The sequence below is a fragment of the Garra rufa genome, chromosome 2 (assembly GCF_049309525.1).
Source record: "Garra rufa chromosome 2, GarRuf1.0, whole genome shotgun sequence".
NCBI lineage: Eukaryota > Metazoa > Chordata > Actinopteri > Cypriniformes > Cyprinidae > Garra > Garra rufa.
In genome coordinates, this window is record NC_133362.1 from 17843948 (window position 1) to 17868092 (window position 24145).

Below are 24145 nucleotides of genomic sequence, written 5' to 3' on the forward strand. Positions count from 1 at the left end.
AAACACTTCTTTCCACGCCCCAGCCATTATTTTTATGCAGGCACCATGATAAAACTGTACAATTTAGCACCTCGCCACCTATTCCTGCTGTTTCATTTTGTTAAATTACTCTACACTCAATTCTTGGGGAGTTGAATGTCTTTGATGGTTCCTAGACTATAGGAGCAGCCTCTCTCTCTCTCTCTCTCTCACACCCACACACACACACACACACACACGGACCAGGTTGTGGCCGTAGGGGACGGTGGGGGCCCAGACAGCACTGAGTCAGCAGCAGAAAGGAAACGATCAGAGCCCTAGAGGAGAATACATCAACACTGCAGAGGCGCCTCCATCGTCCTCTCCTCCCATCAACACCAGCACCACCACCATCCGTCTTTCCTCTTCACCTCAAAGGGGCTCGGCATGCCTGCTCATCCATCTCTCACTGACCAGGTTTCTGCAGCACGGGCTCAGCGCTGTGGGTCTGATGCAAATGGGTCCTTTTTAGTTGAGGCTAAGACATGTAAAACAGCGTGAGGAATATGTAAAAACAACAGACTGACAGAATCAGACATTGTTCCCGCAAAGACTGGTGGGCGCCACACATTGTCACTCATTCACACACACACACACACACACAGGCCGACATCCTCGCACAAAGACGAGTGATTTCACTTCCTTCATCACAGCTGATCTCAGCAGGATAGTAATTCACATACTGTAGGAGAGAGGCTGAAATGTCATCCTCGCATTATTAGACTGACCTTCAATTTGAAGGCGAAGCTAGAGGGAGTTTCTGCTTTACAGAGCAAGCGAACGATAAAAAATAGTATCTTGTTCAAGTCTGAAAATTTGTAAGTGGTAAGTAAAAAGAAAATATATTTTATGTGGCCAATTCTGAGACTGTTTTAGACTAGAGTGTGATAAACATGACTGATATGGGTGACAGTTGATGTCAAAAGTTTACATCCCCCTTTCAGAATCTGCAAAAAAATGTTCATTATTTTACCAAAATAAGAGGGATCATAAAAACGCATGTTATTGTTTTTTAGTACTGACCTGAATAACATATTTCACATAAAAGACGTTTACATAAAGTCCACAAGAGAAAGTTGAATTTATAAAAATGACCCTGTTCAAAAGTTTACATTTGATTCTTAATATTGTGTTCTTACCTGAATGATCCACAGCTGAGTTTTTTTGTTTAGTGATAGCTGTTCATGAGTCCCTTATTTGTCCTGAACAGCTAAACTGCCTTCTGTTCTTCAGAAAAATCCTTCAGGCCCCACAAATTAGTTTTCCAGCATTTTGAGATCCATCTTTTCACATTGAGGACAACTGAGGGACTCATACACAACTATTACAGAAAGTTCAAAGGCTCACTGATGCTCCAGAAGGAAAAACCATGCATTAAGAGCCAAGAGGTAAAAACTTGCATCTCCATTCTGTTCAAAAGTTTTAACCCCTGGCTTTTAATGCATTGTTTTTCCTTCTGAAGCATCATTGAGTGTTTGAACCTTCTGTAATAGTTACAGTCCCTCAGTTGTCCTCAGTATACAAAGATGGATCTCAAAACCATACAGTCATTGTTGGATATGGTTCAAATACACAGACATGCTGGAACCTGAAGGATTTTTCTGAAGAACAGAGGCAATTGAACTGTTCACGACAAACAGGACTAGTGAACAACTATCACTAAACATAAACACAGCTTTGGGTCATTCAAGGTAAGAACACACAGAAATAAGAATCAAGGGGGTGTAAACTTTTGAATGGTGTCATTTTTTTATACATTCAGCTATAATTTTGTATATTTTATGTGAAATATCTTAGTCAGGTCAGTACTAAATAAACAATAACATGCATTTTGTATGGCCCTTCTTATTTTGCTAAAATAATTAACATTTTGCAGATTCTGAAAGGAGGATGTAAACTTTTGACCTCCACTGTACATACATATTAACGTTCAAAAGTTTAGAGTCAATTGGATTTCTTAATGTTTGTAAGAGAAGTCTTTTCTGCTGCCTTTATTAGATTAAAAATACAGTAAAATTAGCAATATTGCAATGTTTAAAATCAGGGCTCTGAACCGGTTCAAGGAACGAAAACGAAAACCGAAAACAAATGACATTGAACAGGAACAAAAACAAAAACGAAAACAAAATCAATTTTAATCGTTCTGAACAGAAACGGAAACAGAAATTCCAAATTAACCGGTTAATAACGGTATTTTTATCGTTCTCTTTATTATATCAATTTGGCAGACCAAAAACATGAATTCAAATTGTGTGCGCAAATGCGACGGTGACGCATACACCGTGAAATGCCCGCGAAGCAGACATAAGCAGAGCCCTTTCTGATGCGACCAGCTTAAGGTTACCAAGCACCTGGCTGTTTCATGTGCAAAGGTTTAGGTTTAAGTTATTGTAGCCTAATTAAAACTTGTAGTTAAAATTATGCATTACGTTTTCTTTTGCTTTTATGCATTAAATGTAAAAGCATAACTATCTGGAGTTCTGTTTTGTTTGAGTGAAAATAGCCTATAATTGGCTATATTAGGTAAGGAATATGCCGTAGCCAGCTATGAGGTCACCGAGGTCCGGACCTCGGTCATTTTTGTATATTCAAAAATAAAATGCCAAGCTCTCTGAATGATTATTTAACCGTTTAAAGTGAGAGCGCGTGTGCAGCCTCCGTTTGTTGCCAGATCCACCTATTATACGTGTATTTTGACTCATTTTTCCAATTTATTGTGACACTTTGGGACGTTTATAAAGTGGAAAGTTGAATGTTAGTGTTACTGATATATTAATCTTATTTACAAAACACAAGATTTGAACTTATTTCGGATATCTTTTTCTTTATTTTTGTAATTGCTTGTTTTTCGTAGCAATATCCGGCAACATTGTACATTCATAAAAAAAATCTTTTAGACAATCTGTAATTTAATTGCTGACAGGAAGATAACACAATCGGTAAGACAAACGCAGCGATCATCGTTAATATCTGAAAGAAATGTATAACACTATCAAAAACAATAGCATAATACAAATCTGTTTGTTACAGAATGAAATAGGCTACTATGACAAATAACGTTACCGTTACTGGCCAGCAGGAAGACGTCTCATGCTCTTTAGTCAACGTTAAGTCATCAAAAAAACATCAATTAAAGCGGTGTTTCTCAACCTTACTTCGGACCTCACTAATTTTCAAACCCTATAGTTACGGCCTTCAGGTGAACTCGTTTACTTTCGGTTTTAAAGACAAGAAGTTCAGATGACACGAACACGGAATTTGGTTGAATCATTTGTAAACATAATGCCAAACATGTTATTAAAAGGCACACACTATCTATCTATCTATCTATCTATCTATCTATCTATCTATCTATCTATCTATCTATCTATCTATCTATCTATCGCGCCGTGTAATAAAATAACGTTATTAACCGGTATTTTTTCTAGAAAACCGTTCTCGGAACGTATTGTTTAATGAGGAACGCAAGAACAGAAACGTTATAATATCGATTCTGCTCGGAGTGAACCGAATGGATTTTTTTTTCGTTTTTAAGCCCTGTTTAAAATAAGTGTTTTTTTATTTTAATGCATTTTGAAGTTTTAGTTTTATTTTCAGCAGTTTTCACCAGTCTTCAGTCACATGATCCTTCAGAAATCAATCATCTGTTGATTTGATGTTTAAAAAAATCTTTTCATAATCATTTTTGAAAACATTTGCGAAAACCTTGACACTTTATTTTAGAATTCTTTGATGAACAGAAAGGTCAAAAGAACAGCATTTATTTGAAACACAATCTTTTGAAACATTATAACGCTCTTTACTGTCACTTCTAATTTATTTTAAAAAAAAATCTCTTCAACTGAAATTCAACACAAACGCATAGGTCAGACGACCACATATGGTCTCAGAGCGATGGGAAACGGCATAAATAATCGCGCCTCGCTCAAGGACAAAGAGCAACGGAGAGGCACCTTCTCCAGTTTCTTTAATCCTCAGCTTTCATCGTTCCAAACGGCAGCGACAAATTGCCAGTTCACTTTGGGAACAACGGTCGCTAATGGAGGTGGGGGAAGCTCAAGTAAGAAGTGTACACAAACCGTTCCCCTCATTTACCTGTCATCATTCCATTCCTGTTCGCTCTTGAGCCGTCCTCACAAAGACATGGGGTACATCTGATACATCGCACACACAAGCGCTCAAGAACACCGGGGCATGCAGATGCTTCTGAGGTGTTAAGAAAAACACCTCCAGATCTGACAGCGGGACTCAAGTTTCACTATGGGAAGGTTCAAAGCCAAGGTCTTACACACTTGAGTTAGAAGAGCGAGACACTAGTCTGTAATGTCTTACTTCCTTTTCACAAGTAGCAGAACAACAAGTGATAGCCGTTCATGATTTACAGTGACGAAAGGATTGGAAGTCATTTGTTTTTAATGTGAATTTCGACAAAGAAACGAACGAACAACTTTATGTAAACAGTAGAATGGCCTGATGACCTAAATACACTGTTCTTGAAGCTCATGAGTTAAATTTCCAAGGTTCTGCAGAAGCCACTTAGTATTCAGTTGTTCAAGGTTCATTACCAATAATGATTTTCCTCCACTACAAACACTGCTAAATTATTTAAGAAGAAGAAAAGCGAATGGAACTGATCGCAAACATGTAGCCCTCCTGTAGATACAACCTAAGTCAACGCGAGGTGAGACGTCGTAAAAGCAATAGCTCACAGAGCATTGTTTGAGCTTCGTTTGGAGAACATGAAAACACAATGGGCGCATTCTTGTCTTTCTCCGACACACTGATTCACAGCAGATGTGTTTCTTTAAATTGCTGTAAAGACCTTAGTATATGTTACTCGTAATAGCAGCAAGTTTTACGAGCAGCTGTAAATGGCGGTTCTGTCATATCTCAAGAAAAATCGGGTGATAGAGAACAATTAAATTTGGAGGATTTAGCAGAAATGAAGACCAACACTGATTAAAAATTGATTCAAGCGAAGCCTATTTACATTCTTCTTGCTTCATAAAAATTCATGAAGGCAGCAAATGAACAAAGGCACGAACTGTTGTTTAGCACCTAGTATACTAAATAACAAACTTCAAACCAACAGCTTTAATCATTGTGTAACTCTCTTTCTGCCCAATCTCTGCCAAATGAAACTTCCTGAAATCCAGCCAAAACCAGCGGGAGTAAACAGGTCTGTAGGATGCTGCTTTATCAAGCTTATCTACAATTTCCATGTGTGTTTGTGTCAGCGAACCTTTAATGTCATTAAGCATTGCTTCCTCTCTGAGGAGCGAAACTAACAAAAACCACTCACAAGCTTCCTTTGATAACAAAAAATCAAGATCAAGCGTCACAAAAGATTGTGTGATTGTGTTCAATCAATATTAAATACAGCATAGTTTATGCTTTAATATTGTATATATGGGCCACTCTACAGAATTGGTGCAAACTGCTGTCCCACAACCATATGGGAGAAAGAAGCAAAATTTTAGTACAGTTATGCTATTTTTTTTATTTTATTTTATTTTTTTAGTAGTGTTTTAGTTTGCAAGTTAAAATTCTGTAATGTGACGTGGTCGCTATTAAAGCATTACTGTTACTACCGAAAATGTGCAGTCACTACCGAAACATGGGATGTTTTGTCAAAAATAAAATATGCTGAATTATCGACTAAAATGTTATAATAGTGTGGTTCAATCAATGTATATTCAAACTAATGAATCCTTAACTTTGAAACCAGTATGATCAACTTTTTGCCTTTTGCAAAGAAAAATTGGATTCAAATTCAACAAATCTCATAAATTACACTTAAAATATTGTAAAAATATAATTATTGATTTACCTTTAAAAAAAAATACAATGTAGATGCAAGCAAAATCTTAATAGGTCAATATAACCCTTTGAATTGAGTTACTATGACCGTGATTTGATAGTGACAAATTTGGGAAGAGGACAAATATTCCAAAAATTTCTCAAAATACAATATGAGAATTAACTGCACAATCACTAATAATGTTTACCTTGGATATTATACAATTTGCATACAATTTTTTTTTTTTTAGAAAAAGACGTCAAGCTGTTTTCAACTCTGACTTTGGACCAATTCTGTAGAATGGCCCATATACTTTTTATATACAGAAATAATGTCTGCAATTTATGCAAAAATAGTTATTTTGCAATAAACACAATGCTAACTTTCTGAAAATGAGTGCATTTCAAACAAAAGAGAAAGTCCTCAAGAGACTTACAATTGCACAGCTAAGTTCCTACTGTGAAGACGGGGAGGCTTCTATATTTGAAAGAGAGTGAGAAGATTGTTATTTGGCTAATTACAGATTTAGGGCTGAAACAGTAAACCGTTGGAGAGGAAGAGAGCGAGGTGCTTGAGTGAGCAACATTAGAGCGCTGGAGTGGTGAGACTGTGGATTCATTGTGTGCTGATGGCATCTTTTATCTTTTGCAGTACTGATAGGCCTAACTGAGTAGTTTGGGCTGAGGGGGGGTTAAAGGGGTGGGCTATCTAATCTGATCACAGGCCATTGTTTCAAAGCTCATTTACCACTGGGGGGTCCAGAGGTTTCTACACAGTCGACAAGTCGACCCAAACCCACCCCCCATGCCTGCGGCCAACACAAGAAGGTCCTTAGAAAAACAAGCGACAGACACAAAGAGGAAAATGGAGAGGACAACCCAGAGAGCTATTTGTGAGGATTTGCTCATTCCTCACAAATACACAAGAGTGCTGACCGCTGACTCAGACCTTTGGTTCGAGTTTGAACAGCAGGAAGTCAGCATGGTGAGACTGTTGTTGCTGCTTAGGAGATTCGAGTCTCCTGAGACCAAGAAAGTTAATGCTCAACATCTGGGATCTGCATTAAAAAGGGGCTAGGAGGAGACAGTATTGAGTTGTCATGTAAGGCAGCGTCCCATCTCAGAATGGCGCTGTTGGACTGCTCATACAGTAGAGGAAAGGGCAGAAAATAATTTATCTTCACTCTATCATGCTGGCATGAGTGTGAACGCTTGTACAGGGAGCTGGACCCCATCCTGCAACTCACATTCTGCCATATTGCAGAGGTCTCTGTGGAAGTGACAGGGAGGATGAGAAGTCAGCAGCACAGAGATCGCTGCTAATTGCCCATGGTGAATGATTATGGAAATGAACCAGAAGGATATAGCAAAAAGAAGACACAAAGCTATTTGCTTTTTGACACAAAGCTATTCAGATATTTGGCAAAAGCTTTTCCAAATTGCCTTTAACTGGGCATGGATTCAACATTTAGAAAGCCCTGCAACTACACTCTAAAAAATGCTGGGTTAAATACAACCCAAGGCTGGGTAAAATATGGACAAACTCAGCAACTGGGTTAAATGTTAAACCCAACCTTCTGGGTAGTTTTTTATTAAACTCAACTATTGTTTAAAAATTACTATTGGCTGGCTTATAATGAACTCAAAATAGGTTGGAAATTAAAAATCAGATACTTAGAGGCATCAGCAATAATCAAAAGGTGAACTTTTATTAATAAGCAATTAAAAAAAGAAGTTTGTCTAATTATTATTTATTCAACTTATTAATAAATGTTCATTTATTGAACATTAATAAATGTATTTTATTTTTACCTATTTTGGTTTAACTTGTGCAACAAATATTGTTTTTTTTTAGTTATAGTTGAGTTTTTAACCCTGTGGTTGGGTTTGTACTGTACATGTTTTATCCCAGTATTCACAGTGTATGTCTTTTTAAGCCATACTAACCTAAATTTGTTTAAAAATACCCCAAAAGTTAGTTAAATATACAAGAAAGATCTTCATGTGCTTCAAAAATAAATACCAGGCCGATGTTGTGCTGACACAGAAAATTGCCTGATTTTGTACATCCATTTTTTTGCCTTGCAATTGTAAACATTTGGTTTTTGGCGATGTATTCTACATTGTGGTAGCAAATTCTGCTATTTGTCACAAAGACAATGTTGTTTAGATGGCTAACTTAGATTACAAGAATGACATGTGATCAGTAACAATGTATTAAAGGGATAGTTCACCAAAAAATGAACATTCTGTCATTAATTACTCGCCCTCGTGTCGTTCCAAACCTGTAAGACTTTCATTCATCTTCAGAACACAAATTTAGTATTTTCGATGAAATACGAGAGCCTTCTGACCCTCCATAGACAGCAAGGGTCCTACCATTCATAGTGGTACTCTCGATAATGGTGGTAAACAAGAAAGAAAAGAATTGTAAAAGTCATTATTTTTGTGTTTAAAAGTATTCTCATAGCTTCATAAAATTTTGGTTGAACAACTGATGTTCTGGGCATTGAATGTCTGTCTATGGAGGGTCAGAAAGCTCTCACATTTCATCAAAAATACCTTAATTTGTGTCCCGAAGATGAACAAAGGTCTTATGGGTTTGGAACGACATGAGGGTGAGTAATTAATGACAGAAGTTTCAGTTTTGAATGAACTGTCCCTTTAAACTACAAACCAATCAGTAATGTTTGCCATTCATTATACACAATGAAAAATGCATTAAAGCTCTATAATTATTATAATTTCATAAATTGATTGATTTATTAAATATACCTTTGTTCTAGGGTTGGGGTCAATCTATAGTAATGATAATTAGCTCGTCTAAAAGCAAATTAAGTCTATGGTATGTCCACAGTCTGGCTAGGTAAATATGAGTATGTGTGTATGTGTGTAAGTGGCCGCTGGAGACACTAGAAAAATACTCCACAAATCTCCTAGAGCTGGACAGCACAGCGCTGAGCTCAGGATTGTTTGTTTGAGAACGGGCCAGAGGGATGAAATATACACTTGAGGTGTAAAGATCAGAATGACAAACCCTTCAACGAGTCTTTGAAAAGCGCAACTTTAGGTATGGCTTTGATTTTGACACACTAGCGCTGTAAATTCCATTTAAGTGAAGAGCACCATATAAGAAACACGCGTCAGAGAATGAAAGGCGGATTTAATGCGACTTATTTGCTTGTCACGCAAAGAATGTACCGTGAACATCCCTGAAAGCAGAGGTCAGATGTTCTTCAGGCATAAAGCCTGAGCTAAAACACTCTTGTTAGCACTTAACCGCATCAAGTGCTTTAATAAACTTAGCTATGCTCGTCTCCGCCCCCTAACTACAACGGGCAGCAGGAGGAGAAGGGCCCGAGCTCCTTCAAAGTCATGTCTGTTGTCAAAACACATTGAGATGGAGGAGATAAAATAAATGGCATCTTTTGGAAAGGCGAGGAACGCTCATCCTCCCAAACAACACATGACCCCCAACCCAAGACTCCCCCAACTGTATTGAAATAGTGGTAATCGGACCCTCTTGGGGCCCTCCACTGGGGCCCTTTGTACGTCTAAGAGTCAATCAAGGCCTGATGACAGACAAAGCCGAGTCAGATTTAGGAGAGAAAAGCGCCGGAAGGGTCGATGCAGAGGCTGGAGTCGCGATCCGTCCCGAGGTGGGGGGACAGACGGGCCTCTGCCCACGATGCCCTGCACTGACCTCTTGTCACATACGACTGTGCCCTGCTTCTCCACCTCTGACCCTAAAAACACGACACCTAGACCTGCTGTAAAAGCCCGGGGTGGATAGGACATAATTCAGATGCTTAATCCTCCAATAGATGCTTGTAAAGCTACACAACAAGACAAGGTCTGGCAAAGGTGGTAAGTAACTCTCATGTTGAATGAAGTTATGTAACATCACTTAAAATATAATAAAAATAAATTCATTTTTTAATACATTTTTAAACAAATTTACTACTAACTGCATGTTGTTCTTCAGAAAAATCATTCAGATCCCACAAATTATTTGGTTTTACAGCATTTGTGTATTTAAACCCTTTCCAACAATGACTGTATGATTTTAGGATGCAACTTTTCACAATGTGGCAAAAATTCTAAAATTTCACCCCCGACTCTATTTGCATTGCATTTCCTTCTGGAGCATTAGTGAGTGTTTGAACGTTCTGTAATAGTTGCATATGAGTCCCTCCGTTGGCCTAAGTGTGAAAAGAAGGATCTCAAACTCATAGTCATCATTGGAAAGGGTTCAAATACACACAAATGATGAAAAAACTGAATTTGTGTGTGACCTAAACGATATTTCTGAAGAACAGCGGGCAGTTTAACTATTTCGGACAAACAAGGGACTCATGAAGTATCACTAAACAAAAAAAAACAAAAAAAAAACAGCTGTGGATCATTAAGGTAACAACACAGTGTTAAGAATAAAGTGTATGTAAACTTTGGAACAGGGTAATTTTTGTAGATAGATATGTAAACATCTTTTATGTGAAATATCTTATTCAGGTCAGTACTAAATAAAAAAAAAACATGCATTTTGTATGATCCCTCTTATTTTGGTAAAATAATTCACATTTTGCAGATCCTACAAAGTGTATGTAACCATTTGACTTCAACTGTATATTGATAAGTAATATTAGATATTGTTAAAAGTGTATTATACATATACAATTTTCCATTACTTTTTGGTATAGGACAAGACTTGTGGCCATTTTAACAACCAATCGTGGTGTTTTTTGGGAAAGAGACAATGGTAGCTCTCCTTCGTGTCAGTCAAAAGCCTCTGCAGTCTAGTAAACAGTCAGGCCACACAGTAGTGAAAGCAGGTCAGCCTTATCTACTCTACAGAAGGACACCAGCATTTAAACACAGACTCTGTGAGGTATATCAGTTCCTTTATGGGAAAAACAAATATGTAAAATATCATCAAACATGCAGGTAAAGCATGCTGGAGAAATTCCATGCAGTGATTCAAAAAATAATAATACTTTGTGTGGAGAATAAGTATAATATCTAGCTTTTAAACTAAAAAGCCATCCATAAAAAGGAAAATTCATCCAACAATTATAATTGTCATCACTCACTATAATGTCATGGAAAGTCAACGGAGCATGGACCACCTTCTGTTGCTTATTTGTTATTTTGTGGCTTACTCACTTCCATTATATGGAAAACAGGGGCCTAGAAATGTCCCAATTTTTGTTCCACAGAAGCAATAAGAGTCATAGAAGTCATGAGGTTTAGTAAATAATGACTCAATTTTTGTCTACACCATCTCCTTTACAAACAGGGTAGGAGAACTGTATCTGCTGGCAAAGAGTTTATGCAGTACATCCAAAAGGAACTGACTCCACTGTACAAAGGTCTTCAAAAGCCCTTTGGAGACAATGACACACGCAGTCTGTACTGCTGGTTTATGAGGGAGCAAATTCGCCACTTGGAGCCACTTTAATACTTAATAAGCATAATGAGGCTGAACATAACGCCTGACTTCCGAGCTTAAAAATTCATAATGTGCTGTGAAACTTAGATGCCATTAACAGCTCCCTCTTTTACAGACACATGTATCACTAAAATAAAGAACTCTCATTGTTCTGATTTAACCAAGCGCATACCAGGGCTGATAAACTGCTCTGCCTTTTCTCAGCGTCTCTAACATATAAATTCCATTACTTAATTCCTAGACACACACACACATAATGCTCATCTAAATAATGCTTCTGGTGGCCTTCAACACAAACACATGAAGTGCCCACTCAAGCTGCCTATTTAAGGCTGCTCAATACTCATCTTTCTTTCTCCTGCTCCCCCTAGCGTCCACAGGAAATATAGCAGGATGGAACCAGGAGAGAGTGAGAGAGAGAGAGAGGGAGAGAGGATAAGAAAGGGGAGGAAGCCACAAGCTCCGCCCCCAGATGACATCAGTGCTGTGTTGAAGCAGAGCTGGAGGCAGATGCAACCTCACACTTGTAGTGAGCTCCAGGCAGCTGACCAGCTCTGCCGACTTCTCAATCTTGTCTCTCTCTGAGCCAAAGGAGTGTGTGTGTGTATGTGAACAAGTGTGTGTGGAAATAAAAACACACCCTGCTTTTCGCACTATTGCTGCTACTGAGCCTTTCTGACACTGGGCTCTTTTTGAGGATTGAATTATCTTCCATCATACTGGATTTATCCTACGGACTGACTTTATGCTTTGAGGATATTCTTTTTGATTTTCCTTTTTGAATTATTGCTTTGGCAGGTAAGTGTATTTTGTTATGGGTTTCCCCTTATTTTTGGGCTGTTTTTAACCCTTTTCCTTTTGCATTATATCACTCTGAGGTTATCAAATACCTTCAAAACACGTATAGACAGCAAATTTGCATCTATGCCGTACACCCCAGTCACTCACTAAACTTTGAGATCCATTTGCGATGAGGAAAAAGACATTTTATTGCAAATGTAGGCAGTCCCATAGGGATTTGAGAGGGATGTAATAGCAATTTAAACTCACAAGTTCAGTACTCGTGAAAACCAGCAGTATATAGATCTTCATTTGCCATTTAGCATTCAGTGTGCATCTCAAAATGATTTTAAAACAATAATTCGCTTATATTAGAATACATTAACCTTTGAGTTGTCTCAAACCTAAATGACTTTCTTTCCAGGAGCATTAAATGACATGCAAAGAAGAAATGTTAAGGACTTACAGCCTCAGTCACCATTCACTTTCAGCATCTTTTTTCCATACAACGAATGTGAATGGTGACTGAGGCTGTCATTCACCCTAACATCTGATTTTACGAAGGACTGTCAAGTCAAATAGGTTTGGAACAATTTGGAGGTGAGAAAACGATCGAATTTGATTTTTAATTTTGTGTGAACTATCCCTTTAAGTCTCCATACCGCTTTGCGCGAATAAACGCACTAACGAACAACTTAAACATTTTATTAACACCATAAGCACTCTATATATCATTTAACGTGATATCGAGTCCGTAAATCCTCATTTAGAAGAAAAAAAACGCAATGCAGCTTGATTTTTTTACCGCGTGCAATCAACAGGAACGTATAAACTTAACGCGTCGCGTCTTAAATCTCTTTTAGAGGCTTTATGACAAAACGAAACGAGCAGACGTCGATTCTAAATGAGGATACATATATTAAATGTCTAACCTGCGCTCTGGAAGCGTGATAAGAGAGTGATTGGAATATCGAATGGGGATTCGGGGATGCGTCGCGACGCGACAAAACTACAACTCTCCCATTATCGAAGCCGCTAGAGTCGGGCGCTCTCAACGCAGACAGCTTCGTTGATTATGAGGGTCGCGTTCTAATTTGGAATACTAACGAACACTCAAAAGACAACGAGATTGGCGCGCAATAAATGTGCGCCCTGTGCTTTTTAGTGAGAGAAGCGAGTGTGTGGCGCAGTAAAGAGATCTGAGGCTGTCAGCTGCTTTAGGATTTTCCCATCAAACGAATTTCCCTTCTTTTAAGTAGCCTTGCAAGTTATCTGAAAGATAAGCTGTTCGAAAGGAAAACGTCAAGATTTAAATAATAGTTCAGTGCAGATAACTGTAAAATAAGCCTTCAATCAGAGCTGATTAAATCAGTTTATAAGACTACTATAAAGACGATTCACATTTAAATCCCTAATGTACTAAAAACGCAAGTTGTTTTCCATAGCTTCAAGCTTCATTTGTGCAAACGCACTCGAAGACGTGTATTCGGATAGGTTAGTTTCTTAGCATGATAATAGCTGAGAACCACAAATGGTCTGTTTTGACTTTGTTAGGAGGGTGATAAAATTAACTAACCCATTGTTCTTTGTTGGATTTGTCAAAGCACTCTGTGGCAGTCTTTTTCGCTTGCATAAACAATTTGTATCAGCAATTTACAAATAACACACCTCTATGCTTTACAAAGCATAAATACAAGTCTCCTTTTAGATACTTATACATAAGAATACAAAGTAACTAACTTTGTATATTTTAATACAAATATCTAAGCATCCAGTGTATGTTTATTGGCAGCCAGGCGGACAGCACTCTTTGTTTCAAGCTACGAACCCCGGAGGCTAAACCCAGTGGTCTGTGGCATTCACTCAGAGTCAACATAAAATGGTCATGTCTTTCAGGCCTTCAGAAAAAAGTCTGTCACCCTTTTGTGCCGAGGACAAAAACAAATCGTTCTCATAGAATCCTCCACTCATGTCTCGAGCCAACCTCTGACCTCAGTGAGGCCGTTCTTTAAAACGTATATTCTGAAAACAAGCCTAGAAGTTAATTTCCTAAAAAAAATAAAAATAAAATAAACTCTTTTTATATTTTAAATATACTGTCCGAAATGCAAACAGAAAAAAAGCCTGCAAATTTTAGGTTTATTGCAGATACAATTTACCCTCCTTTGTAGTGGAAACAAGAAAAGTACAGTGCAGTAAATCAACCCAACCCTTTCTGCCCTTGTCCAGCAACTGCTGCCCCCTGTACCCTAGCAGGGGGTACATATGTGGTAATTAAAGCGCCGGTTCGGCCTCCAAGTGTCTGTGTGTGTGTATCTGACAAGCACAGGCCTGATACAGAAGCACCTACCACCCCCAAGTGGGGAAAACAGTGCAGCTGCCACGGACCACTCTCTTTTCAGTGCCGTACAAAAGAAAAAGACCCCCTGTCTCCCCTAGAATCCACTCTCACTGCTTGAACGTCAGCCAGGGACAAACCTGCGGATCATCTGCCCCAAAACCGAACACAGAGGGGAGCCGCTAACACAAAAGCCTGCTCTTAAATTAACGTTAAAGCCGTGCCCAAGCCCTTCTTCTCGTTTCCAAATATGTAGGCAGAGATGTTTCATCTCTGGGCCCACTAGGCTCAGAGAGGCTTGATTTGGCTTCATGGACATAAGATACATGACAAAGAGAGGCATTTGGTTCAAATCCCGCCTGGGGTTCAGAATCTATTATCTATTGAAAACAAGAAAGCTGTTTTTCATAATCATAGCCCAGGACCCACCAATGAAGACTGCAGTGCAAATTTAATTTCATCCTAAATGTCTTCGTTCATGCTTGGGCACTGATCAGATTTGACAGCATTTCTGGGAACTAATAGAAAACATCGTTTATTTTTAAAAAGGATGAACAGTGCAATGTTTGCCAACTTAAGCATTACCCTAATTTCTCTAAAAATGCTGAAAACCTTATGTGTGACCCTGGACCACAAAAATAGCACAAGTATATTTGTAGCAATAGTCAAAAATACATTGTATGGGTCAAAAATGATCAATTTTTCTTTAATGCCAAAAATCATTAGGATATTAAGTAAAGATCGTGTTCCATTAAGATAATATGTAACTTTCCTACCGTAAACTTAAAATTTAAGTTTTGATTAGTAATATGCATTGCTAAGAACTTCATTTGGACAACTTTAAAGTTTTTTCTCAGTATTTAGATTCTTTTGGACTCTCAGGTTCCAGATTTTCAAATAGCTGCATCTTGGCCAAATATTGTCCTTTCCTAACAAACCATACACTTATTTACAAAGCTTATTTAGTCAGCCTTCAGATAATGTATAAATCTCAATTTCAAAAAATTGACCATTATGTGGCCCAGGGTCACATATAAAAGCATTGTCATTATAAAAATGCAAAATATTTGTTTGTACTTAATATTCCAATTTTTTTAATATATTAAGATGTTACACAATCACATTCAAATATGACGTTTTTAACCCATTTCTCAGTCCGGATTCTAATGTTCTGAATTTAAGACACTAAACGAGCAAAAGGTAGTTGTGGCTGTGGCCATTTTAACCAGGATGCTCGATTGAACATCACTTCGAGCAGAGCAATGGAGCAGAAGCAGGCCCGGCCATTAGAACGATCTCCTAACGGGAAATGCGGCCTATTAGAACGATAGTGAGAGGTGCCCGTCACATTCAGTGGCCTTTTCTCTCTGGCTATGAGCAGTGGGTGGGGTAAAGGGGGCTTGAAGATTTAACAAAATGTGAAAAAGCTAATAATTCTAAGTGAAAGGAGTTCAGTAAAGCAGAAGAACCAGGGCCCTTATGCTTAACTTGAATGAATAATGGACCACTGCCACTTGTGAAATCTGAGGAGCCAAGCGAAAAGAAATGATAATGCAGCCAGATCAAGGTTTGCGTGACCCAGTGAGACAGCTAGCATGACAAGCGTATGAGGTAGATGCCCTCCCTTCTTTTCAGTTTGACCTTTCCGGCCATAACATAATACTGGCCCACATATATTTCCCAAGACACCTGTGCTTTTATCAAGGTCTCCTGAGTAAGATCTCAGCTGAAATATCATGAAATGCACAGCCACCTGTGAGTGAACCCTGATACTTTCAGTAAAGCGTCTTGGCGGAAGAAACCAAAGGGGTTTGTGTTCCGCCAACTTGCTTTTGCTCTGCCAGGAAGTGATTTACATTGAGTATAGTACATGAAGCAAGAGCAATTCCATCTCCACATAATTTCACACTCTGTTATTTGTCAGACTTCTGGAAAAACAGCAAGTTCCTTTACACAAATAATTCTCCAAATCAATACAACACTTCCTCGGAACAGCTGGAAAATTGCATGCCGATTGCTAACCAGCCATTCGACATTCCTGCAAGTACTTATTTTCCTCTTCAATATATCTGGCAATCATGAGGCGAATCTTTCAAAACGTTTCAAAGGAAGCAACTTAGTCGATGTCAGCATCACCTGTCCTTAAAGTCGGGTCACAGCTGTCGTTTCCAAGCTTTTGGGAATCTACTAATACAAAAGCATGCACATGAAGCACTTAGGCTCAACAGAAGGATGAGGTGTATTATTAGACCGCGCTGGCGAGACCTGTAATCAAGTTACTGGGCCTTCAATTCCCTAATCTCTCCTTGTCACTTCATACCACTGTTTCAAAGTTGCCTGACACACTCCAACGTGTTCTACAGGAAGGTTACTATCCGCAGGTCAGCACAAGGGTTTCAGGCAAGGGCACAAACCGTGATGATGGATGTCAGTTGTAGAAATGTATATTGTCAGTCTATGTAACAGGAAAGATGTACCGTGGGAAATTAGAGTATGGAAGGTGCAGCACGGACGTCTCCTAAGGGCCACCGGAGGTGACTCGCATGAGGATCCCATTTGGGTATTCATGAGTCTGCAAGACATAAAGCGCATTCATCTCACATGTACATTTTTGAGCAGTGCGAGGGCGTTGTGTTCAGGCGCTGTCGGGGCAGCCCGAGGGACCTTTGGCGGCTGCTTGACACCTCAGCAGCAATATGCTTCACTATGACTCTTATTTTTACCTTCACCTAGAAGGCGGGAGGGAACGGTCCTCGGCCATTGTCGTAGGCCCAAACCATGGTTGCTTTTCTCATGCAAAGGAATTCTTTTCAGCCATCACCATTGAGAACACTAGAGGGGGGATGTTAGGGTTAGCGGCAGGCAGAACAGCGAACGCGGTTATCCTGGCAGCACAGGCTTAAGGCAAGGAAAAAGAAAGGTTTTTATAAAAATCCACACAACATCTCCACTAATCCAGGTTCACAAACAGTGTCCACTATCAAAGGACTGCAGCCCAGGGGCTTTTCTCTGTGGTCATTTACCCAGAGGCAAAGAAATCCCCTGATATACAGAAACCCAATAAGCTTAAGGGACTTTCAAATTCCCATCTCAACCACACACTCTTCTTATTTTTCCCTCCCTTCTATCTGATAAGTCTCAAATGCATTGGAGCAATCTGCAGGCCGTAACAATCCATAAAAACCCAATCCATTGTGGTGTGCTTTTTATGTTAGGTGCAAACCTTGAAAACAGAGGCTAAACAGCTATCGGTTTACGTCAATGTGTTGTCGAAACGGCTCTGTTTGAAGGACAGTGGCCGATTGCAGCTGGCTGCTTCGCTGTCTGACTCAATCTCAGCCTTGGCACTATCATCTCAGAATTAAATAAACGCCGCCTAACAGCATATTATGCACAGTCAATAACTCATTCTCAACAAGCCCACGTACCTTTCCTGGCGTCATGACGTATTCAGATGTCAAATGCTGTCAATAATAAAAGAATTTGCTCTTATTGACTTATTTTTCTTTTCTTTCTATCCCTGCCAGTAGCAAGTTCAGCATGTGAGAAGGAGTGGGCGTCTGCACATCGGGCACCGGTACGTAAAACGAGAGCCAGGAAGGCGGAGTGCTACAGCAGCACAGGAGATTCTGCTTTCGAGCCACGAGGCTGGATACTTTATTCATGCTCCTGCCAGGAGTGAGACTACAGGATTCGGGGCTGACTTTGGAGCCTGACTTCAGAACCGAACCGCCCTGGATTTGAGCCTACCGTGCTGCAGACGGACAGTGGTCTTTACGCCATGACCAGTCTGCTTCGGGAGAGACGGGAGCAGTTCATTTCTCAACCCTCTGTTACGCACAAAAGGGTCTGATTAGGAATCGCAACTAAAAATAAAAGGATTCTGCGCTTTTTTTATTTCCTTTCTTTTTGTTTTTAGTCCTTTTCGGTGATTAAATTCACTGAAATTGCATGCCTGCACAGGAGAAGGCTGCCTGAGGTCTGTCTGAAAACAGAGCTGCTTGCTTTATAGGTTTATCTACCATGGCAAAGCCTTTGATTGCATGAACTGTGGACGCTGCAATACAAGACAGGAGGTCAGCGGTACAAACAAGGATCAGTTCGACAAATACCAGCCTTGGTCAGGATATAACCAAAGAGACCCCTTTGACAAGACGGACAAACATCTCCTGAAAGAATAGAAACGACAGCTTAAAGCCTCATTGGATTTGGGGTGGCAGCAGAGGATTATCTGGCATTTCTAAATCAGGTATGACAAATATGGATGATCTTGCTATGGTTAACTGCCATTTTTTCTATTATATACATGCACAGACAGAAGCAATGAGAAAAATGTGAAATTAAAGTAGGCTTTAATAGCAATTATATATCATATGTATTATATGTGTCTGTAATAGCCTCTAAAAGTAATATATATAGCAATAATATATATTGACTGTCACATTGCAACAAATGTAAAAGGTGGGTTTATAAGCTATCCAATTTTGTCAGGAATAATTTAGAATGCGTCAAATTTGCCTTTTAAGTTACAAGAAAATCCAGCAAAAGATTAAAATCAACAAGGCCTGACTGTGTTCCGCCACCAGTTTTCAGCAATGAAAAGCAGCCTTGAAATGCATTGGCTAACAGCAGAAATGTGTAAAACAACAACAGCCTGCGATTACATTACACACAGCAAGAGATAAAACCTCTCACATACAGGCATCTCATTCAAGGAAAGCTAGCAGGTTTAAAGATTTGTTATCTGCATCCACGGCTGATTGGGAATACCCTTCCACTTCAATTAGACTTGCTTCTGAACCTCTCAGTCCGCCCTTTTTCTCTTATTTTGTTTCTCCTCTAATCCCCCTTTCCTTTTTTTCACTACTTTGTATTGTTTTGATATAAAAATGATTTCAATCAAGATAAACACCCCAGGCATGTTTCGCAACCATAGTTTTTTTCATTTGTTCATGTCATTGCAAATGTTAATAGCCTCTTTTCATTAATTCAACAGCAGAAATATTGTACCCTTTGTCTTAAATTGAATCATTTACAATGAAAGAGGCGCTGCAGGCACCGTACATAAAACAGCAATTATAGCAGGACACTGCCTTTTCTTCAGACGGCATGAATTTGACTTTTCCCTTCTCTTTTTTTTCTCCAAGGGCAACAACCGCAAGGAGGACATCAGCGATGGCAAGCAATTACAAGTCCTTCTTCGTCTTCTTCATCAGAGCTGGGCTTCTGCTCGGCCTGGCCAACCCGTTGCTGACCTCAGCCTCCTGTCCCTCGCAGTGCCGGTGCGATGGGACTTTCATATACTGCAATGACCGGGATTTGACTTCCATCCCTTCGGGCATCCCAGAGGATGCTACAGTACTTTTTCTCCAGAACAACCGCATCAAAAGCGCAGGAATCCCTACGGATCTACGACGGCTAAACAGTGTCGAAAAGATCTACCTGTACTGCAACAACCTGGATGAGTTCCCCACCAACTTGCCGCTGAATGTCAAGGAACTTCATTTGCAGGAGAACAATATCCGGACTATCACCCACTCCTCCCTGGCACAGATTCCCTTCATTGAGGAATTACACCTCGATGACAATTCCGTGTCGGCCGTCAGCATCGAAGAGGGCGCGTTCCGGGACAGCAACCATTTGAGGCTGCTCTTCCTGTCCCGAAACCACCTCAGCACCATACCTTCAGGCCTCCCGATGACTATCGAGGAGCTACGCTTCGACGACAACCGCATCTCGTCCATCTCTGAGGCATCCCTGCAGGATCTTATAAATCTCAAGCGACTGGTTCTGGATGGCAACCTCCTGAACAACAGGGGCATCGGGGAGATGGCCTTGATCAATTTAGTCAATCTGACCGAGCTGTCGTTGGTACGGAACTCCCTGACTTCCCCACCCGCCAACCTGCCGGGCTCAAGCCTGGAGAAGCTGAATCTTCAAGATAACCACATCAATCACGTGCCAGCAGGTGCCTTTGCTTTTCTGCGACAGCTGTACCGTTTGGATCTGTCAGGCAACAACTTGAGCAGTCTGCCCATGGGGGTATTCGACGACCTGGATAACCTTACCCAGCTGCTCCTGCGCAACAACCCATGGTACTGCAACTGCAGGATGAAGTGGGTACGCGACTGGCTGCGCAGTCTTCCATCTAAGGTCAACGTGCGTGGCTTTATGTGTCAAGGACCCGATAAGGTCAAAGGGATGGCCATCAAAGACCTCTCCTCGGAGCTGTTTGGATGCTCAGACATCGAGATCCCAACCACATATGAGACCAGCACAGTCTCAAACACATTGCCACCCTCTCGACCCCAGTGGCCCTCATATGTGACTAAAAGACCTGTGGTTAAGGGTCCAGAGCTGGGTAGAAACTATCGTAGCACGACACCATCCAGTCGAAAGATTATCACGATAAGTGTCAAATCTAGTAGCGCAGAGACGGTGCACATATCCTGGAGAGTATCTCAGCCCATGACGGCTCTGAGGCTCAGCTGGCTAAAGCTGGGCCACAGTCCTGCTTTCGGATCTATAACAGAGACCATCGTCCAAGGGGAGAGAACAGAGTACCTACTCACAGCTCTAGAGCCCGAATCCTCTTATCGGATATGCATGGTTCCCATGGAGACAAGTAACATTTACCTGTCGGACGAGACACCTGTTTGCATAGAGACCGAAACCGGTTCCCTGAAAGCGTACAATCCCACCACAACCTTGAACAGAGAGCAGGAGAAAGAGCCTTACAAAAATTCCAATCTGCCTTTAGCTGCTATCATCGGAGGGGCGGTGGCCCTTCTGGCCATCATCATGTTGGCCCTGGTGTGCTGGTACGTCCACAGGAACGGTTCCTTATTTTCCAGGAACTGCACGTACAACAAAGGGCGCAGGCGGAAGGACGATTACGCCGAAGCTGGAACAAAGAAGGACAACTCCATCTTGGAGATTAGAGAGACCTCTTTTCAAATGATTCCCATAAATCACATGCCCGTTTCAAAGGAGGAGTTTGTGATACACACAATTTTTCCTCCTAATGGCTTAAGTCTTTACAAGAGTCCGCACAGCGAAAACAGCATCAACAACAGAAGCTACAGAGACAGTGGAATACCAGATTCAGACTACTCTCATTCGTGATAGCGTGCGTGGATTACAAAGACGTTTTATTGCAAACGAGTGACTCGGAGACTGCTTGGTCTTTTGCAAAACACTGGATCGAAAAGACTGAGAAAGCATCGTTATGTACATTTGCCATATAATTTATATTTAAGGACGATTTATTAAAAGGAAAAAAGGTTCCGATTGCAGGCCATCACTGAGCTGTCGGTGTATGCTGCCACAAACTGCAATTCTATATTTTAGATATTTGTAGTCATTTGTACTGTACTTCCTTTACTTATGGTTTTAGACCAATTAAAAAAAAAACTTTGTGCTCTACTGAGATATGATGACTTGTCAACTGTGAAAGTGGGTTTTCATTGCTGTGTTGAACAATCAGATTTTAGAAAACCATGTAGTATAAGCACAGGTCAAAATTATCGCTACGTTGCTGTCAGTGGAAAAAATAAATACAACAAAAAACAAGGCTGTGAGAATATAGGGCATAGGTGATTGATCAAAGGAAATAAAGACACAAGTGTTTTGTTAATTCTAAGGATGGCAGGCACAGACTTACTCCGCTGTCAGAGAAACCTCTGGGTTCCTTTAGGAATCCTACTTGCCCGTTCCAGAACGTTGCCAGGCTTTACATCATGGCAGCGTTCAGGAAGCAGATATCTATTACTTCCTCTCTGCCCTGGAGGAGGCAGCAACACAGCACAGAATCCTAAATCCTTTGCAAATGAAGCACATAGATCAAATAAAAGGTTACTCTGCAGTAAAATCAAAATGGACGGGCAAAAACACAACATAGAACTCAATATCGCTCGTTCGTATCCCTCAGTACAGCTAACCACATCATGTAAACGTTGCCCTCCAAAAAGGAATACTGCGGGCAAGAAAACACATTTGGGCTCTTTTCTATTTGGAATATAAAAAGTGTCAATTATTTTTTGTTCATATAATTCTTATTTGTATTGTTTTGTTTTCTAATTCAAGCCACTTTTAAGTTGCCACAGTTAAATTGTTCTTTACAACTGAAGACCAAAGTGCATTGAATGCCCTTTGGCCAGTCTTGTATGTGCCTTGATCCAATGCTTATTGTATTTAGCTTTTTCAAAAAAATAAATCAGTGACTTAACTTTTTTCATACACACTTGAATATGATAGGATATTGGTCATATTGCAAAATAAAAGTGGATAAAACCCCAACTGCATGGTCTCCTTCCCCAAAATAATGCTTTCTATTTATTTCTAATCCCTCTAACCATTCTGGATCTCAAAAGTGTTCATCTAAAGCACACAGAGGCTTCTTCCTAGTGCTGCATTCCGCTTGGGGTTCCAAGTGCTCTTTTGTGTGGTTAAGCCATGTATGACTTATCTGATTGGCCCAAGTGGGAAATATCAACGAGTACGCCACAGAAGCTAAATGAGGCCGTTGGAGAGATGCTGTGCTGGATTTTGATGCGTCTCGCGGCCACAGGGGGAGATGTACGTATATAATAACCATACAGCATTAGGTTGATGGCACAGCCCAAAACACAGTAGGAATCGCACAGGTGGCTCGCACAAGCACATAGGCACATATATGTGGGCCACGAGTGTGCGAACATGCACACACATAGATGCACACGCCCTGGAATTTAATTACAGTTCAAGGGAGCCTCTAAAAACAGCAAGTCTGATCCAAACCTTAAGTATACTTCAACAGTCCCGCGTACTAAATATACCACATCAGCTAGAAATTAAAGTAAACACCCTCTGTGAGCATACAGTTCACCAAGGGTCCACATATGTGAATGCTGTTGATGTTCCACAACTTGCCTTGTCATTTATTTATGTGGTTTCCTGACTGACGGCATTAGCGAGTTTTAAATGCCGAGTGATGGCCTTGCTAACTTTCACTCACTTCCTTTCAAATATAAAGCCTTTTTCTTTATTTTCTACACTTTTCTGATGAAAGATGCATTTGTACATTGATTTTGAATGTAAAATGCAAACATATGAAAGTAAACTGACAATTTATTAGAGTAAGTCCAATCCAATGTGTTTAATCAACTCTATCTTTATCCATCTCCAATTTATATTCCCTCTTCTGAATATTAATTCAATACTCACAGCAGCTGTTGTAACTTACAAATCATTCATTCTGAAGATGAGTTGTCAACCAGAACTGTAGGTATAAAGCAGCAATAAGCAGGAACGAGATCACAGCCGCTTTAATTATCAAAGCGCACAGGTGTGCGAGAGTGTTTGAGCGTGCACATTCCCTTTATGGACGTTCCGCATGCAGTAAATCAATCTCTAGTTTCCCAACACCATCAGAATTTTTTACAGCTTGAGCTACGAGCAAAACGGCTTGAAATATTAATATCGTGCGCTGTACGGTGAAGGCAAATCAGCTGGATGTGAGTGCGCACAGCAATTTGTATTGACCCATTCAGAACACTAAACTTAAGTATTGGGGGAGGGCGAGTTGAGCGGCTGCTACTGGGGGTGACCTGTGGTGACCTTTTTAACACAATGACCTCACCTCTGGCGTCTTTGTCAGCACATTGTTGGGGCTTACAGATGACCTCATTTGCCCGGGGAAAACCATTGATCAGCTCTGATGTCCATGAGACCGGTGCACACTTGAAATTCTACCTTGAATAGGGCACTTCACTTTAGACACA

At 40.2% G+C, this 24145-nt stretch overlaps 2 protein-coding genes across 3 annotated transcripts in view; one reads left to right on the top strand and one right to left on the bottom strand.

Annotated features, from left to right (window-relative positions):
• macrod2 (mono-ADP ribosylhydrolase 2) overlaps window positions 1-24145 on the bottom strand; it is an 849841-nt gene that overhangs the window by 666807 nt on the left and 158889 nt on the right. The window lies entirely within an intron of this gene.
• Window positions 11806-22682, top strand: flrt3 (fibronectin leucine rich transmembrane 3). 2 transcript variants are annotated; one of them, XM_073834921.1, is made up of 3 exons: window positions 11806-12064; window positions 17912-18633; window positions 19532-22682. In XM_073834921.1, the coding sequence occupies exon 3, from the start codon at window positions 19560-19562 to the stop codon at window positions 21507-21509; it is 1950 nt and encodes a 649-aa protein (XP_073691022.1). In that variant the 5' UTR covers window positions 11806-12064; window positions 17912-18633; window positions 19532-19559; the 3' UTR covers window positions 21510-22682. The 2 variants fall into 2 exon arrangements, with proteins under 2 accessions (XP_073691022.1, XP_073691023.1); XM_073834922.1 differs by having other exon boundaries at window positions 17915-18633.

Coding starts and splice junctions, on each gene's coding strand:
- flrt3 (XM_073834921.1), top strand. CDS start 19,560: ATGGCAAGCAATTACAAGTCCTTCTTCGTCTTCTTCATCAGAGCTGGG.